Raw genomic sequence first — 18,377 nt, 5'->3', positions numbered from 1 at the left:
GGACATTTTTATGCTTGGCTCCACTATCGAGATGGCAATGAGTTTTTACCATTCGGTTTGCAATGTGGAAATGCTGAGGTTTTGTACTGAGGTGGTGGAGAAACCAGATGAATACTGTAAAGACATCTTTTAATGTAAAAGGAAATTGGATACAGGGGTCGGCCAATTAATCCCTTAGGTAAAAACAATGACTGCAGATGCTGGAAACCAGATTCTGGATTAGTGGTGCTGGAAGAGCACAGCAGTTCAGGCAGCATCCAAGGAGCTTCGAAATCGACGTTTCAGGCAAAAGCCCTTCATCAGGAATAAAACTTCTTGTAGAGAGAGCAGGAAAACTTCGTCAAGGCAGGACTTTTGCCCGAAACGTCGATTTCGAAGCTCCTTGGATGCTGCCTGAACTGCTGTGCTCTTCCAGCACCACTGATCCACAATTAATCCCTTAAGTGTGTTCTACCATTCAACAAGAACACAGAATCCTTACAGTGTGGAAAGAGATCATTTGGCCCTTTGATTCAGCACTGACCCTCCAAAGAGCATCCCACTCATGCCCAACTCCGACCCTATCCCTGTAACCCCATATTTCCTATGACCAATCAACCTAGCCTGCATATCTTTGGACTGTGGGGGGAAACTGGATCACCCAAAGGAAACCCACACAGATTAGGGGAGAATGTATAAGCTCCACACAGACAGTCACCCAAGGTGGAAGAGTGAGTGAGTGTGTGAGTGAGTGAGTGAGTGAGTGTGTGAGTGAGTGAGTGTGTGAGTGTGTGTGTGTGTGTGTGTGTATGTGCTCGCGCATGCACACGTGCATGCGCGGGAAGCAGACATAGGGAAACAAACGTGGGTCAACAAACAGGTCAGCAACATGGGTCAAGCTCAATGAGGTCAGTCACTGGAGTCACCCCTTTGAACTAACATGGTCACAAAGCTGAAAACATGTGGCAGTTTTCACAAACGCTAATTACTAGAAGCATGTGGAAGTATTGGAAAAGGTGCAGAGGAGATTTGCCAGGATGTTGCCTGGTCTGGAGGGAAAGCCTTATGAGGAAAGGCTGAGGGACTGTTCGCATTGGAGAGAAGAAGGCTAAGAGGGGATTTAATAGAGACATACAAGACGATCAGAGGATTAGATAGGGTGGACAGTGAGAGTCTTTTTCCTAGGATGATGACTTCGGCTTGTATGGAGGGGCATAGCTGCATAGCTGATGTCATATGTCAGAGGCAGGTTCTTTACCCAGAGAGTGGTAAGGGCATGGAATGCCCTGCCTGCTAATGTAGTTAACTCAACCACATTATTGGCATTTAAACAGTCCTTGTATAGGCATATGTATGACGATGGGATAGTGTAGGGAGTGGACTTAGATTAGTTCACAGGTCGGTGCAACATCAAGCGCCAAAGGGCATGTTCTGCCCTGTATTCTTCTATGTTCGATGTTCTATATAATGGTCTAACATTGAGCCACAAGTGTGGATCATCTGCACCTTTTCAGTCTATGGTCCTTAAAGAGATGTCACCACCTGTTAGGAATGTGTGGCAGTCAGGCTGTGGTCCTGTTGGGTCTGGGGTATGGTGGGGTTGGTGAGCATTGGGAGAGAGAAAATATTTCATGCTGAGATACAATGGTCTTGGGAACAGGTTCACCCGTGAAAGTGAGATGGGGGGGAGAGCTTAGTGAAAGCAAGAGTACAAGGAGGGAGTGAGGAGGAGAAGTGGATTTCTCTATGATACTTTTGACCATCTTTACAGTGTGAGTGTCTGGTGCAGCCTGACTGACAGATCATTGAGAATTTGTGGAGAAGCGCCTGCCTGTGCTAATGGGGCCATGAAGTGAGTGTCTCCAGTGAATAATTCAGTAACACAATCTCCCACATTTCACAAACCCAGCATTACACTTCTGTCTGCACTCCCCACACCACGGCCCTGTGTTTATTAAAATTTACAGCTCCATTTGTAAATCCCACAGGATTTAGTCCTTTACGCAAGTATTAACCACAAGCTGCATTCAACAACGTTTGGCCTGGATGAGGTGGTGTTCAGTCAGACAGGTTTGTAACTGGCCAGCAGAGATTAACACAGAGCTACTTTCCCCATGACTCAGCTGAATTGTGCTTCCCAGTACAACGTTAAATGATTTAACACAGCAAGCTGGTCAAACATCCATGGCTCCCCACAGACCTTACTTTAATCAATTACAACTGGTGCAGAATGTCACTCAATGCAGCAGTTTACAACAGTGACTGTGTAATTTATTTTATAAAGTAAGAACCCTGGATTTCCTCCTTCACTCCAAAGACCTTCAGAACTGAATGGGATTGTGAAATTGACAAGATCCGAAAACTCAGTTGATGAAAGTATATGTTGTTGCATCTGTCACACAATGTGTTTAAAAATTTGTGTTCAGCAAAAGAACTGTGAGTTGACTCTTAATAACGATAGACAATAATACTCATTTATTTGACAAAATTAACATTAGAATAATCAAGTCTACTATAAACTAACAATAAACTATCTTATGCTTTAGTTTAACTTTGAATGATCATATAACACCACACCAGAGCTTGGCCAGGCTGCAGGTGGTGATGGCATCTGATGTTCTCCCAAGGGGTCTCAGTGTTGCCTTCTCTTTGGGTGGCTATTCTCGAGTTACCGCCCTGAGTGGGGTTTTGTGGAGATTCTCATCCTTCCGAGTCTTTGTGCTCTTTTGGGAGGGTCTTGAGGATCTGCCAATAGATTGGTCAGGTTTGATTACCCTGACCAATTTGACCCAACCAGGGGTTGGCACATTGATGGCTGGGTGGCCCTTAGGTGTCCAATATGGTAGGTGCTGGGTGCATACAGTCTCTTCCAAATAAAGATGGCTAGGCCCCTCCATGTCTGGTGAATGACTCTATGCTCCCGATTGTCCTAAGGGTGACATTTCATTGTCCCATTCAAGTCCAACTCCAGGTGTGTATTGCAGGGTTTGCAACTGTCAAGTTTGTTTGCAAACTGTGGGCAGCTGTAGCCTGTCTGGATTCTGCAGTGTGTGGATTGACACAGTCACTTTAGTCAAGGTTCTATGGGGTATAGTAGATGACGTAAAGGCCTCAAAAGGTCCAGATCATAACCTCCAGGTAGTTATGGGCAACAGCTTGGTGGAAGGGGAGGCTGTGATTCTATCTCCCTTTCTCAAGATTGTTCAAAGTGCCCATCGTCTAAAATCAGTCCATTATTTGTTTACTACATTGTTACAAAGCATTTATCAAAAGGGATCAATGGTTAGAACAGACACTTCAGCAACTTGTACTTACCCAACTTAAAACAAACTTCAATGTAAATCAAAATCAATGGCTCTACATCTCAAAATGGTGCATCAGAAATTAAATATTTCTGGTTGAAAAGTACATATCGACTGACACTGATTCATTTGATACGAACTTGTGCACAACTGAGGATATGCCGTAAATTGGAATCTTATCCAAAGTTTAGAATGCCACTCACCTGCCGAGGAAGAAAGCAATGTAGAAGATTGAACTATTAAGATTTACAAATTGGAAGAGAAACATTTTGAGAGCAAAGCTATTCTCCCATTCAGATTCTGTGCGAGGATGTTCTGCAACAATAGATAATGTCTACATAAGTTATCGAATAAAAATGAAGGGATGTCAAAGAGACATAGAGATGTGCAGCACGGAAACAGACTCTTCGTTCTAACTCATCCATGCAGGCTAGCTATCCTAACTTAATCTAGTCCCATTTTCCAGCACTTGGCCCAAATTCCTCTAAACTCTCTTATTCATATACCCATTCAGATGCCTTTTAAATGTTGTAATTGTATCAGCCTCTATCATGTCCTCTGGCAGCTCATTCCATACCCGTACCGCCCTCTGTGTGAAAATGTTGCCCCTCAGGTCCTTTTTAAATCTTTCCCTTCTCACCTTAAATCTATGCCCTCCAGTTTTGGACTCCCCTGTCCTGAGGGGAAAAAAACCTTTAGTTATTTGCCTTATCCATGCTCTTCATGATTTTATAAACCTCTATAATGTCACCCTCAGCTTCCAATGCTCCAGGGAAAATAATCCCAGCCAATTCAGCCACTTCCAATTGCTCAAACCCTCCAACCCTGCAACATCCTTGGAAATCTTTTCTGAGTGCTTTCCTTTAGTCTTTTAACTCTCTGTGGTTCACCTTAACAGTGAATGAAGCCTCTTCTAAACATTTAGCCCAAATAACTTTCAAATTTTATTTTCAAATTAACATTCATGCTAAGAAATAAATTTCTTTTTAGGTCTACACATATGTTTAGTTTTAATAAAGCTGAAAGATAACTGCATTAAATTGGCTAGCCTTTTAGGACATAGAACATTACAGCGCAGTACAGGCCCTTCGGCACTCGATGTTGCGCTGACCTGTGGAACCAATCTAAAACCCATCTATCCTATACTATTCCATTCTCATCATTATGCCTATCCAATGACCATTTAAATGGCCTTAAAGTTGGCGAGTCTACTACTGTTGCAGGCAGCGCATTCCATGCCCCAACTACTCTGAGTAAAGAAACTACCTCTAACATCTGTCCTATATCTATCTCCCCTCAGTTTAATGCTATGACCCCTCATGCTGGCCATCACCATCTGAGGAAAACGGATCTCACTGTCCACCCTATCTAATCCTCTGATTATCTTATATGTCTCAATTAAGTCACCTTTTTACCTTCTTCTCTCTAATGAAAACAGCCTCAAGGCCCTCACCCTTTCCTTGTAAGACCTTCCCTCCATACCAGGAAACATCCTAGTAAATCTATTCTGAAACCTTTCCAAAGCTTCCACATCCTTCCTGTAATGTGGTGACCAGAACTGTATGCAATACTCTAAACATGGTGGCACAGAGTTTTGTATAGCTGCAGCATGGTCTCATGGTTCCAAAACTCAATTCCTCTACCAATAAAAGCTAACACACCATATGCCACCTTAACAATTCTATCAACTTGTTTGGCAACTTTCAAGAATCTATGTACCTGGCCACCGAGATCTCTCTGCTCATCTACACCACCAAGAATATACCATTTGTCCAGTACTCTGCATTCCTGTTACTCCTTCCAAAGTGAATTACTTCACTTTTCCACATTAAACTTCATTCGCCATCTCTCAGCCGAGCTCTTCAGCTTATCTATGTCTCTCTATAAATTACAACATTCTTCATCAGTATCCACAATTCCACCGACCTTAGTGTCATCCACAAATTTATTAACCCATCCTTCTATACCCTCATCCAGGTCATTTATACAAATGACAAACAACAGTGGACACAAAGCAGATCCTTGCGGTACCCCACTAGTAACTGAACTCCAGGATGAATATTTCCCATTAACCACCACCCTCTGTCTTTCAGCTAGCCAATTTCTGATCCAAACTGCTAAATCATCCTTAATACCATGTCTCTGCATTTTGTGCAATAGCCTACCATGGGGAACCTTATTAAACGCCTTGCTGAAATCCATATACGCCACATCAACCACTTTACCCTCACCCACCTGTTTGGTCACCTTCTCAAAGAACTCAATAAGGTTTGTGAAGCATGACCTACCCCTTACAAAACTATGTTGACTATCCCTAATCAACTTATTCCTTTCGAGATGATTATAAGTCATTTCTCTTATAACCTTTCCAACACTTTACCCACAACTGAAGTAAGGTTCACAGGTCTATAATTTCCAGGGTTGTCTCTACTCCCCTTCTTGAACAAGGCACAACATTTGTTATCCTCTGGTCTTCTGGCATTATTCCTGTAGACAATGACGACATAAAGATCAAAGCCAAAGGCTCAGCAATTTCCTCCCTGGCTTCCCAGAGAATCCTACAATAAATCCCATCTGGCACAGGGGGCTTATCTATTTTTACACTTTCCAGAATTGCTAACAACTCCTCCTTATGAACCTCAATCCCACCTAGTCTAATAGCCTACATCTCAGTAATCTCCTTGACCACATTGTCTTTTTCTAGTGTGAATACTGATGAAAAATATTCACTGAGCACTTCCCTATCTCCTCTGACACCACACACAACTTTCCACTACTGTCCTTGATTGGCCCTAATCTTACTTTCGTCACTTTTATATTGCTGATATAGCTAGAGAAAGCCTTAGGGCTTTCTTTGATCCTATCTGCCAATGACTTCTCATGTCGCCTCCTGGCTCTTCTTAGCTCTCTCTTTAGGTCTTTCCTAGCTAACTTGTAACTCTCACACCCTGATTGAACCTTCAAGTCTCAGCCTAACATAAGCCTTCTTCTTCCTCTTGACAAGAGATTCAACTTCCTTAGTAAACCACGGCTCCCTCACTCGACCACTTCCTCCCTGCCTGACAGGTATATATACGCAGTAGCTGGTCCTTGAATAAGCTCTACATTTCTATTGTGCCCATTCCCTGCAGTTTCCTTCCTCATCCAATGCATCCTAAATCTTGCTTAATCGCAAGATTTTATTTGATGGAATGAAGGCATTTTGTCTTTCAGAAGTTAAATCATTCAAAGGATGAGTTAAGAACATAGAACTGTACAGGACAGGAACAGGCCCTTCGGCCCACTATGTCTGTGCCAACCATAATGCCATTCTAAACTAACCCCATCTGCCTGCATATGATCCGTATCCCTCTATTCTTTGTCTGTTTATGTGTGTATCTAAAAGCCTCTTAAACATTGTTATTGTACCTGTTTTTACACCTCCCCTGGCAGCGTGTTCCAGACACCTACCAATCTGCCTTGCAAATCTCCATTGAACATTTCCCCCTTCACTTTATACCTTTGTTCTCTGGAATTTGCCACTTATTCAAAAGCATTGACTTACCCCAATTTGTCAGTAGATATGCAACCTTTTCATAAACCTTGAAACAAAAATAAGTAGAAAGTCAAACATTTAACTGTACAAACCCTTAACCGAAGCATGGTGTTAGTTGTGAAAGTAAACTCCCCTCTTCAGAGAATTGTGCTGTAGCTTCTTCTGATGGATTACCCAATGTACAGGAATGAAATAGCACTCTGCCAGTGTTACACTCATCTGTAGTACTCTATTCATCAAAAGGATTAACTTAACAGTTGTGAATCTGCAGCTCAGTCCTGAGCACTGTTAAAAATCATTCCTCATGCTGAATTTAAACTACCTGAACCTTTCAGCAGACAATATCTGCACTTGTTTAGTTTCCTCCACAAGCTCTCCATCTTCATCTTGGTTGATTCTCACAGTAGAAGTTAGGCTTTTTATTTAAAACATTTTGGAAAAGCTATAAATTTGCCAAATTTTACAAGCTTCTCTTTCAGACACACCAAGAGTGAGTGGTGGGGTTGGGATGGGGGTTTGCTTGCAAAAGTGATGGGAGGATGTGTGCTGGTGCGCCCGCACTCACCACGTTTAAAGACATGATGATGATGAAGTTGATGCAGACACCAGTTCCTGCTGTGACAAACTGCCAGTGTTTCTTCACAAAATCCCACTGGAACGTAGAGAAGATCTCCATCGTCACAAGGCGATACACCACCACCCCAAAGACTGCAGCCAGGACAAGCAGAATCTACGGCCAATGGAAGAAAAGAAAAGGAACACTGCTGAGTCATACTGGGAAACGTTGTGATGGGAAAGGGCAGCAGACACACATTTCAGACTTGGGTCAGCTCTAGCGTGGATGCTGTTTCCAACATGAGGCACTATGCTGGGTCACCATCTGACTGCTTCATTGAAGTAAAATGATCTATTGAGCTATTCTGAAGAAGAGCAGTGCAATCGTTTCTGGTATCCTGGTTAACATTTATCCTTCAGTCAACATCAAATATAAAAAGGAAGCAATGGCGTAATGGTATTATTGCTGGACTATAAACCCTGAGACCCAGACAATGTTCTGGGTCCATATCCCACCGTGGCAGATGGTGGAATTTGAATTCAATAAAATGAACCTGGAATTAAAGGTCTAATGACAACTATGAAAACATTGTCAATTGTCAGAAAATCCACTAATGTTTTCTGGGGAAGGAAATCTGTCAGCCTTACCTGGTCTGGCTTACATGTGACTACAGACCCACAGCAATTAGGTTGACACTTAACTGCCCTCTGGGCAATTAGGGATGGGCACTAAATGCTGGCCCAGCCAGTGATGCTCACATCCTGCGAGTGAATGAGAAAAAGCAAGGAGATTATGTGGGATTCTCTGATTCTCTGGTCAATATCACTCTGCTGTTGGGGTCAGTTTGATGTGTGTAAATTGGCTGCTGTATTTGCTCCATTGTATCAGAGACTCAACTTCAGAATCCCCTCATTAGTTGCAAAGTGCTTAAGGACAGCCAGTGCTCAAGCATGGTACCATATGAATACAAGTCATGGAGCACAGTAACTGTCCCTTTGGACCACCCATGTCCAGAATTAGAATTTTTAGAATTTGAATCTCGACAGTGTGGAAACAGGCCCTTTGACCCAACAAATCCACACCACCAATCCTCTGAAGAGTAACCCAACCAGACCCATTCCCTTACCCTATATTTACCCCTGACTAATGCACCCAACCTACACATTCCTGAACACTATGGGCAATTTAGCATGGGCAATTCATCTAACCTGCACACTTTTGGATTGTGGGAGGAAACCGGAGCACCCAGAGGAAACCCACACAGAACAGGGAGAGTGTGTATTTACAGATAGTCGCCCAAGGCTGGAATCGAACCCGGGTCTCTGGTACTGTGAGGCAGCAGTGCCACCCATTATGTTGGTCTATGCTGACCAACAAACATCAAACTACACTAATCCCAATTACCTGCATTTGGTCCATAGCCTACTATGCCCTAGAATCTTAAGTGTTCATCCAGATGCTTCTTAAATATTGTCTCTACCTTCCTCTCAGGCATCTCGTTACATATTTCCACCACTCAAATGGGAATTTCGAATAGTGGGAATGGAGGCTAGGACAGTTGAATGTTTTTCCTGCAGAATGTGGGAGGTAAGGGTCACCACTAGTGTCCCTGCTGACTACATCTACGGGAAGTGCACCCAACTCCAGCTCCTCGAAAACCGCATCAGGGAACTGGAGTTGGAGCTGGATGAACTTCGGATCATTCAGGAGGTGGAGGGAGTTATTGAGAGCAGTTACAGGGAGGTGGTCACTCCTAAGATACAAGAAAAAGGCATTTGGGTTACAGTCAGGGGATGGAAAGGGACCCACAAGCAGTGCAGGGATCCCCTGTGGCCATTCCCCTCAACAATAAGTATACCGTTTTGGATAGTATTGGGGGGGGGGGACTTACCAGGGGAAAGCAGTGGGGCACAGCGCTCTGGCACAGAGTCTGTCCCTGCTGCTCAGAAAGGAAGGGGGAAGAGGAGCAGAGCAGTAGTCATTGGGGATTCCATAGTTAGGGGGACAGATAGGAGGTTCTGTGGGGGCGAGAGAGACTCACGGTTGGTGTGTTGTCGCCCTGGTGCCAGGGTTCATGATGTCTTTGATCGTGTTTTTGGGATCCTTAAGGGGGAGGGGGAGCAGCCCCAAGTCATGGTCCACGTAGGCACCAACGACATAGGTAGGAAGAGAGATGGGGATTTAAGGCAGAAATTCAGGGAGTTAGAATGGCAGCTTAGAGCTAGGACGAATAGAGTTGTCTCTGGTTTGTTGCCCGTGCCACATGCCAGTGAGGCAAGGCTTACGGAGAGAGAGGAGTTGAACACGTGGCTACAGGGATGGTGCAGGAGGGAGGGTTTTGGATTCTTGGATAATTGGGGCTCTTTCTGGGGTAGGTGGGACCTCTACAAGCAGGATGGTCTTCATCTGAACCAGAGGGGCACCAATATCCTGGGAAGGGAAATTCGCTAAGGCTATTGGGGTGGGTTTAAACTAATCCAGCAGGGGGATGAGTATAGGAAAGGTTGAGAGTAGGGAGGTCCAAAATCAAGTTTCAGGGATGCAAGATGGCACTGGCAAGCAAGAAGTTGGTTTGAAGTGTGTCTACTTCAAAGTCAGGAGCATCCGGAATAAGGTGGGTGAACTTGCAGCATGGGTTGGTACCTGGGACTTCGATGTTGTGGCCATTTCAGAGACATGGATAGAGCAGGGACAGGAATGGTTGTTGCAGGTTCCAGGATTTAGATGTTTCAGTAAGAACAGAGAAGATGTTAAAAGAGGGGGAGGTGTGGCATTGTTGGTCCAGGATAGTATTATAGTTGCAGAAAGGATGTTTGGGGACTCGTCAACTGAGGTAGTATGAGCTGAGGTTAGAAACAGGAAAGGAGGGGTCACCCTGTTGGGGGTTTTCTATAGGCCTCGAATAGTTCCAGAGATGTAAAGAAAAGGATATCAAAGATGATTCTCAATAGGAGTGAGAGAGACAGGGTAGTTGTCATGGGGGACTTCAACTTTCCAAATATTGATTGGGAACACTATAGTACGAGTACGATAGATGGGTCAGTTTTTGTCCAGTGTGTGCAGGAAGGCTTCCTGACACAGTATGTAGACAGGTCAACATAGGGCGAAGCCACATTAGATTTGGTACTGGATAATGAGCCCAGCCAGGTGTTAGACTTGGAAGTAGGTGAGCACTTTGGTGATAGCGATCACAATTCTGTTATTTTTAATTTAGTGATAGAAAGGGATAGGTGTATACCACTGGGCAAGAGTCACAGCTGGGGGAAAGGCAATTACGATGCGATTAGGCAAGATTTAGGAAGCATAGGATGGGGAAGGAAACTGCAGGGGATGGGCACATTAGAAATGTGGAGCTTATTCAAGGAAAAGCTCCTGTGTGTCCTAGATAAGTATGTACCTGTCAGGCAGGGAGGAAGCTGTAGAGTGCGGGAGCCGTGGTTTACAAAGGAAGTGGAATCTCTGGTCAAGAGGAAGAAGAAGGCTTATGTTAGGATGAGATGTGAAGGCTCAGTTAGGGCGCTTGAGGGTTACAAGGTAGCCAGGAAAGACCTAAAGAGAGAGGTCAGAAGAGCCAGGAGGAGACATGAGAAGTTGTGGCGGATAGGATCAGGGTAAACCTTAAGGCTTTCTATAGGTATTTAAGGAATAAAAGAATGATGAGAGTAAAATTCGGGCCAATCAAGGATAGTAGTGGGAAATTGTGTGTGGAGTCAGAGGAGATAGGGGAAGCACTTAATGAATATTTTTCGACAGCATTCACCTTAGAAAACGACAATGTTGTTGAGGAGAATACTGAGATACAGGCTACTAGACTAGGTGGGATTGAGGTTCACAAGGAGGAGGTATTAGAAATCCTGCAGAGTGTGAAACTAGATAAGTCCCCTGGGCTGGATGGGATTTATCCTAGGATCCTCTGGGAAACCAGGGAGGAGATTGCCGAGCCTTTGGCATTGATCTTTAAATCATCATTGTCTACAGGAATAGTGCCAGAAAACTGAAGGATAGCAAATGTCGTTCCCTGTTCAAGAAGGGGAGTAGAGACAACCCTGGTAATTATAGACCAGTGAGCCTTACTTCAGTTGTTGGTATAGTGTTGGAAAAGGTTATATGAGAAAGGATTTATAATCATCTAGAAAAGAATAATTTGATTAGGGATAGTCAGCACGGTTTTGTGAAGGGTAGGTCGTGCCTCACAAACCTTATTGAGTTCTTTGAGAAGGTGACCAACCAGGTAGATGAGAGTAAACCGGTTGATGTGGTGTATATAGATTTCAGCAAAGCGTTCAATAAGGTTCCCCACAGTAGGCTATTGTACAAAATGCGGAAGAATGGGATTGTGGGAGATATAGCAGTTTGGATCAGTAACTGGCTTGCTGAAAGAAGACAGAGGGTGGTGGTTGATGGGAAATGTTCATCCTGGAGTCCAGTTACTAGTGGTGTACCGCAAGGGTTGGTGTTGGGTCCACTGCTGTTCGTCATTTTTATAAACGACCTGGATGAGGGCTTAGAAGGGTGGGTTAGTAAATTTGCAGATGACACTAAGGTCAGAGGAGTTGTGGATAGTGATGAAGGATGTTGTAGGTTACAGAGAGATATAGATCAGCTGCAGAGCTGGGCTGAGAGGTGGCAAATGGAGTTTAATGCAGACAAGTGGGAGGTGATTCACTTTGGTCGGAGTAAACGGAATGCAAAGTACTGGGCTAATGGTAAGATTCTTGGTAGTGTAGATAAGCAGAGAGATCGCGGTGTCATGGTACACAGATCCTTGAAAGTTGCCACCCAGGTTGACAGGGTTGTTAAGAAGGCATACAGTGTTTTAGCTTTTATTAATAGAGGGATCGAGTTCCAGAACCATGAGGTTATGCTACAGCTGTACAAAACTCTGGTGCGGCTGCACTTGGAGTATTGTGTACAGTTCTGGTCACCACACTATAAGAAGGATGTGGAAGCTTTGGAAAGGGTGCAGAGGAGATTTACTAGGATGTTGCCTGGTATGGAGAGAAGGTCTTACGAGGAAAGGCTGAGGGACTTGTGGCTGTTTTCATTAGAGAGAAGAAGGTTGAGAGGTGACTTAATAGAGACATATAAGATAATCAGAGGGTTAGATAGGGTGGACAGGGAGATCCTTTTACCAAGTATGGTGACAGCGAGCACGATGAGCATAGCTTTAAATTGAGGGGTGATAGATATAGGACAGATGTCAGAGGTAGTTTCTTTACTCAGAGAGTAGTAAGGGTATGGAATGCTTTGCCTGCAACGGTAGTAGATTTGCCAACTTTAAGTACATTTAAGTCGTTATTGGACAAGCATATGGACATACATGGAATAGTGTAGGTTAGATGGGCTTCAGGTTGGTATGGCAGGTCAGCGCAACATTGAGGGCCGAAGGGCCTGTACTGCGCTATAATGCTCTATGTTCTAATCCACTTAATCCTCACCTTAAACTTGTGCCTTCTGGTTTTCGACATGCCTGCCATGGGGAAAAGATTCTCACAATCTACCCTGTTTACGAATATCAAATTTGCATACCTCAGTCAGATCCCAACCCCCAGCCTCCTCTGCTTCAAGGAAAACAAACCCAGCCTATCCACTTGCTCCACATATTTGAGGTCATCATCCCAGGCAACATCCTGGTGAATTTCCTCTGCACATCCTCCAGTGCAATTATGCCCTTCTGATAGTGTGGCAACCAGAACTGTACACAGTATTCCATCCGTGGCCTAGCCAATATTTTCTAAAGATGTAAAAAGACTTCCTTGCTCCCATATTCTATGCCCTGGCTAATGAAGCTATGCATACACTGCATATGCCTTCTTCCCTACCCTGCCTACCTGTGCTGAAACTTTCAGGGACTTATGGACCTATATACCAAGGTCCCTTTGTTGCTCAGTATGTACTGAGGAACCTACCTTTTGCTGTATGTATCCTTTCTTTATTAGACCTTCCAAAATGCAATACCTCACATTTATCAGGATTAAATTCTATGTGCTATTGGTCTGCCCAATTTGCCAGCTGATCAACTTCAAACTATAGTTTGAGATTAGCCTTCTCACAATCATAAACAGCACCAATTTTCATGTCATCTGTAAACTGACTTTCGACATTCACATCCAACTTGTCAACGTAGATAATAAATAGCATGGGTCCCATCACCAATTCCTATGGTACACCGCTGGTCACAAGAGTCTGATCACAAAAAACAAATCCTCTACCTTTACCCTTTGCTCCTATTTGCAAGACAATTTTGGATCCAGTTTGTCAAATTCATTTGGATCCCATAGGCTATCATGATTTTTGACCAGTCTTCCATGGAGCACCTTGTCAAAGGCCTTAGTGAAGTCCATGTAAACCACATCAACTGCACTATCCTCACCAATGTATTTAGTCAGCACTTTGAAAATTTCAGTGAAATGAGACAGGATCTCTCTCTTTTTAACAAATCCATGTTGATTCCCTGATCAATCTCTTCCTTTCCAAGTGTTGATTTATCCTATCCCTTGGAAATGTTTCCAATAATTTCTCTATTTCTGGCACTTCATCTGTGGCTAGTGCTGGATTAAATATCTCTGCCAAAGCCCCAGCAATCTCCTCCCTTGCCTCCCACGGTAGTCTAGGATAACATTCATCAGGTTCTGGGGTTTTGTGCATCTTTATGCCTATCTAAAACCTTATTAATCTGAACATGTTCTGGAACCTCAACATCCCAACTGAAATCTCTAGCAACAATGGCTTTTTCCTTTGTGAATACAGTCAGGAAATATTCATTTAAGATCTCACCCATGTCCACTGGCTCCAAGCACAGGTTGCCCCAGTGGTCTCTCACAGACCCCACTCTTTCCATGGGGGGTAATCCTCCTATGCTTATAATAATTAGGAAGCATCTAAATCCTATCTGCCAAATACATTTTGTGGTCCTTCTTTGCCATCCTACCTGCTTTGAAGTGGTCTCTACACATTTTATACTTCTTAAAGGCCACTCCTGTCTTTAATGCACCATGCCTAACATATGCTCCCTTTTTTTTCTTTATCAAACTCTCAACACCTCTTGACATCCAGCGTTCCGTTCCCTGACCCTTCAGTCTTAGAGGCTGGTGTCTGGTTTCTCTTTACAAGAGCTCAAAATGAAATCACGACCATAGAACTGTCTCCCACTGTGCAACAATGGGTTTTCTTAACACCATGCAAAGGTCGGTTTGACTTGGGAGTTGGTTTGACATCTTTTATTGTGCACTATGTAACCACTGCATTATTACACTCAGGATGAATCATGAACAACTTGTGGCAAAACACTCTAAATCTACTGAACCATAACCTAAGATTGACTACAGGGAAATAATATTGTAGATAAATGTCAACTTACATTAGGTTTCTGCAGGATACCCTGAGTGAATCAAGTTTCGTCTTCATTGATCTGTGTGAGTGGGCTGTAGGAGCTGTTTTGCCCTGACCTCAATTTGCCTGCCTCAAAGTGACAGTAAACTGAAACGTGACAGGACTTACAACAAATATTTTCCTCCACATTTCAGCCGGATTTTCTTTTTATTAAAATCAATACATAGTAAGGTAATTATTTTCTGGGATATTTCTGCACAGTTGGAATTACTGGACTCCGACTGGTTAAGCCACTCAGCACAAACTCACACAGACAGAGGAATTAAAACCGAATGACCTTTTATAGAAACCAACAGTTCAGCACCCCCATTGGTACCAATCTGACACTTACTGCTGACTGAAATGATTTATAAGTGCCGGTGTTGGACTGGGGTGGACAAAGTTAAAAATCACACAACACCAGGTTATAGTCCAACAGGTTTAATTGGAAGCGCTAGCTTTTGGAGCACTGCTCCTTCATCAGATGGTTCATCAGCAACCACCTGATGAAGGAACAGCACTCTGAAAGCTAGTGCTTCCAATTAAGGCAAAAGTGAGGATTGCAGATGCTGGAAATCAGAGTCTAGATTAGAGTGGTTCTGGAAAAGCAGAGCAGGTCAGCAGCATCCGAGGAGCAGGAAAAGCCCTTGCTCATCGATTTTCCTACTCCTCAGATGCTGCCTGACCTACAGTGCTTCCAAATAAACCTATTGGACTATAACCTGGTGTTGTGTAATTCTTATCTTCAGGTTTGGAAAGCACACTGCACTAACACTTGTGGAAAGAAGGTGTTAAACTTGACAGGCTGACTGAAAGCTTCTCCATCTCAGCTCCAATGAAAAGTCATTAAGGGACAACATAAATTTAGTTTCTCCCACTGCAGGTGTGACCTGGACCCATGGAATATTTCCACAATTCTCTGACTACATTTCAGATTTTCAGCATCTACATTTGACATGTGGTCACTTATGTTCTGACCCTTGGCTGACCACACAAACTGTGCGGCTTTGAAATGACAAGGAACAAGTGGCTTCAGGTCCCAGATCAGAGGCACATTTACATTGCCCAAACTGGTCCTACCCTTTAATAAATATAGAACCAAAGGAGCCTGGATGATCTGGACCTGCTGAGATTTTCCAGCATTTTCTCTTTTGGTTTCAGATTCCAGCATACGCAGTGAATTGCTTTTATTTTGGTCTAAAACTTCGTTTGCATTGTTGCAGCTTCATCCATCCAAGTAAGTGGGGAATATTCTGCCAAACCCTTGACTTGCGGCTTGTAGATGGTGAACTAGTTTTGGAGAGTCTGGAGGTAAGTTACTCAGGGCAGGTTCGCGAGCCTCTGATCTGTTTGTGTGACCAGGCCAGTTCAGTTTCTGGTCAATGGTAATTCCCAGAATATTGATTGTGGGGCATTCAGGCAAGGGACCAGATAGTCAAATAGTCAAGCACAATGGGAAAGAAAGAAACTATCCAATTACAACTATGTCAGTCATAAAAACAAGATCACACCATGGTTCTGAGGAAATTGATCCCAGCCTGAAAAACTACGCCATGTTCTTTGTGACCTGCAACACATTATCAATGAGGATGAGCACCTCACCAAGACTATCCCCACACCTCCACTACTTGCCTTTAAACAGCCACCAAACCTCAAACAGATCATCGTTTGTAGCAAGCTGCCCGGCTCTCAAGACAACTCCATACAACCCTGTCACGGTAGGCGCTGCAAGTCGTATCTGAGTGTGGACATAGATACCACCATTACGCATGGGGACACCTCCCACCTTGTACATGGCAGGTACTCATGTGACTCAGCCAATGTTGTCTATCTTATACGTTGCAGGCAAGGATGCCCGGAGGCATGGTACATTGGGGAAACCGAGCAAAGACTACGACAACGGATGAATGGGCACCGCACAACAATCAACAGACAGGAGGGTTCCCTCCTAGTTGGAGAACACTTCAGTGGTCCAGGACATTCAACCTCGGACCTTCGGGTGACCATCCTCCAATGCGGACTTTGGGACAGGCTGCAGTAAAAAGTGGCCGAGCAGAGGCTGATAGCTAAGTTTGATACCCATAGGGAGGGCCTCAACTGGGACCTTGGATTCATGTCACATTACAGGTGACCACCATTGCACTATACACACACACAGATACTCCTACACACACACACACACACACACACACACTCCTATACACACATAAACACAGACACACATTTACACAGACACGCACACACAACCTTACAGACACACATACTCCCATACTCACGCATGCACCCCCTCACAGACCTAAGACACTCTGTACTCACTACACACACACACACATTCTCACACTCACAACCCCCAACCCAGACACACATACAGACAGACAAAGACCCACATGCACACATATATTTTGTGGGATGAATTTGTACTTGCAGGGTTACATTGTACTTTGCTCAAAAACTGCATGCATTCATGTAAAACTCCATTTTCTCACTTTTTAGATTAGAATCAACCTAAACATCATGGCATAGACAGAGAACACAGGAGGCTAACACCTTCAACATATTGTCTAGCTATCACCATTGTTAATTGCTAACCTGAGAATGCAACTTATAAAAAACAGGTTTTGTGATTTATACATGAAAGAAGTGAAACTATCATGGTATTCAAACAGATGAAAGACTTAACAGACAATCAATTTTTCAATGTACAATTTCAGTTACATCACACTGTAAATTTTTGCTATAAATTCTGTGTGTTAGGATTGAGCCCTCCACTATCACCTAATGAAGGAGCGACGCTCTGAAAGCTAGTGTACTTCCAATTAAACCTGTTGAACTATAACCTGGTGTTGTGTGATATTTAACCTTCAGAGAAATGCAAAGCTAATGGGAGGACATTACAGAGGCAACATGAACGAATGTGGTACAATGCTGGGTTCGTGGGTAAATAAAAACAAAATGCTAAGAAATGCAGGGGTTCTGAAATAAAGAGACTGGATCTATTGAGCAAGTCTGGCAGCAGCTACAGAGTCATAGAGTCAGAGACATGTACAGCATGGAAACAGACCCTTCGGCACAACCCGTCCACGCCGACCAGATATCCCAACCCAATCTAGTCCCACCAGCCAGCACCCAGCCCATATCCCTCCAAACCCTTCCTATTCATATACCCATCCAAATGCCACTTAAATGTCGCAATTGTACCAGCCTCCACCACATCCTCTGGCAGCTCATTCCATACACCCTCTGCGTGAAAATGTTGCCCCTTCGGGCTCTTTTATATCTTTCCCCCTCACCCTAAGCCTATGCCCTCTAGTTCTGGAATTTGCCTATTTATCCTATCCATGCTCCTCATAATTTTGTAAACCTTTATAAGGTCACCCCTCAGCCTCCGACGCTCCAGGGAAAACAGCCCCAGCGTGTTCAACCTCTCCCTATAGTCCAGATCCTCCAACCCTGGCAACATTCTTGTAAATCTTTTCTGAACCCTTTCAACTTTCACAACATCTTTCCGATAGGAAGGAGACCAAAACTGCACACAATATTCCAACAGTGGTCTAACCAATGTCTTGTACAGCCATAACATGACTTCCCAACTCCTGTATTCAATACTCTGACCAATAAAGGAAAGCATACCAAA

At 43.8% G+C, this 18,377-nt stretch overlaps 1 protein-coding gene across 1 annotated transcript in view; it reads right to left on the bottom strand.

The window, feature by feature from the left end:
- Positions 1–18,377, bottom strand: part of ano3 (anoctamin 3) — a 559,677-nt gene that overhangs the window by 57,469 nt on the left and 483,831 nt on the right. Inside the window, exons 18-20 of the mRNA XM_043705429.1 lie at positions 7,382–7,546; positions 6,826–6,862; positions 3,485–3,596 (exon numbers count right to left, since the gene is read on the bottom strand). Coding sequence (XP_043561364.1) covers positions 3,485–3,596; positions 6,826–6,862; positions 7,382–7,546 — 314 coding nt within the window. The remainder of the gene's footprint in view (positions 1–3,484; positions 3,597–6,825; positions 6,863–7,381; positions 7,547–18,377) is intronic.

Source organism: Chiloscyllium plagiosum, chromosome 16, assembly GCF_004010195.1.
Source record: "Chiloscyllium plagiosum isolate BGI_BamShark_2017 chromosome 16, ASM401019v2, whole genome shotgun sequence".
NCBI classification, from domain to species: Eukaryota; Metazoa; Chordata; class Chondrichthyes; order Orectolobiformes; family Hemiscylliidae; genus Chiloscyllium; species Chiloscyllium plagiosum.
Note: the sequence above shows the minus strand (reverse complement) of the source record. Positions and strands in the feature narration are given on the sequence as shown.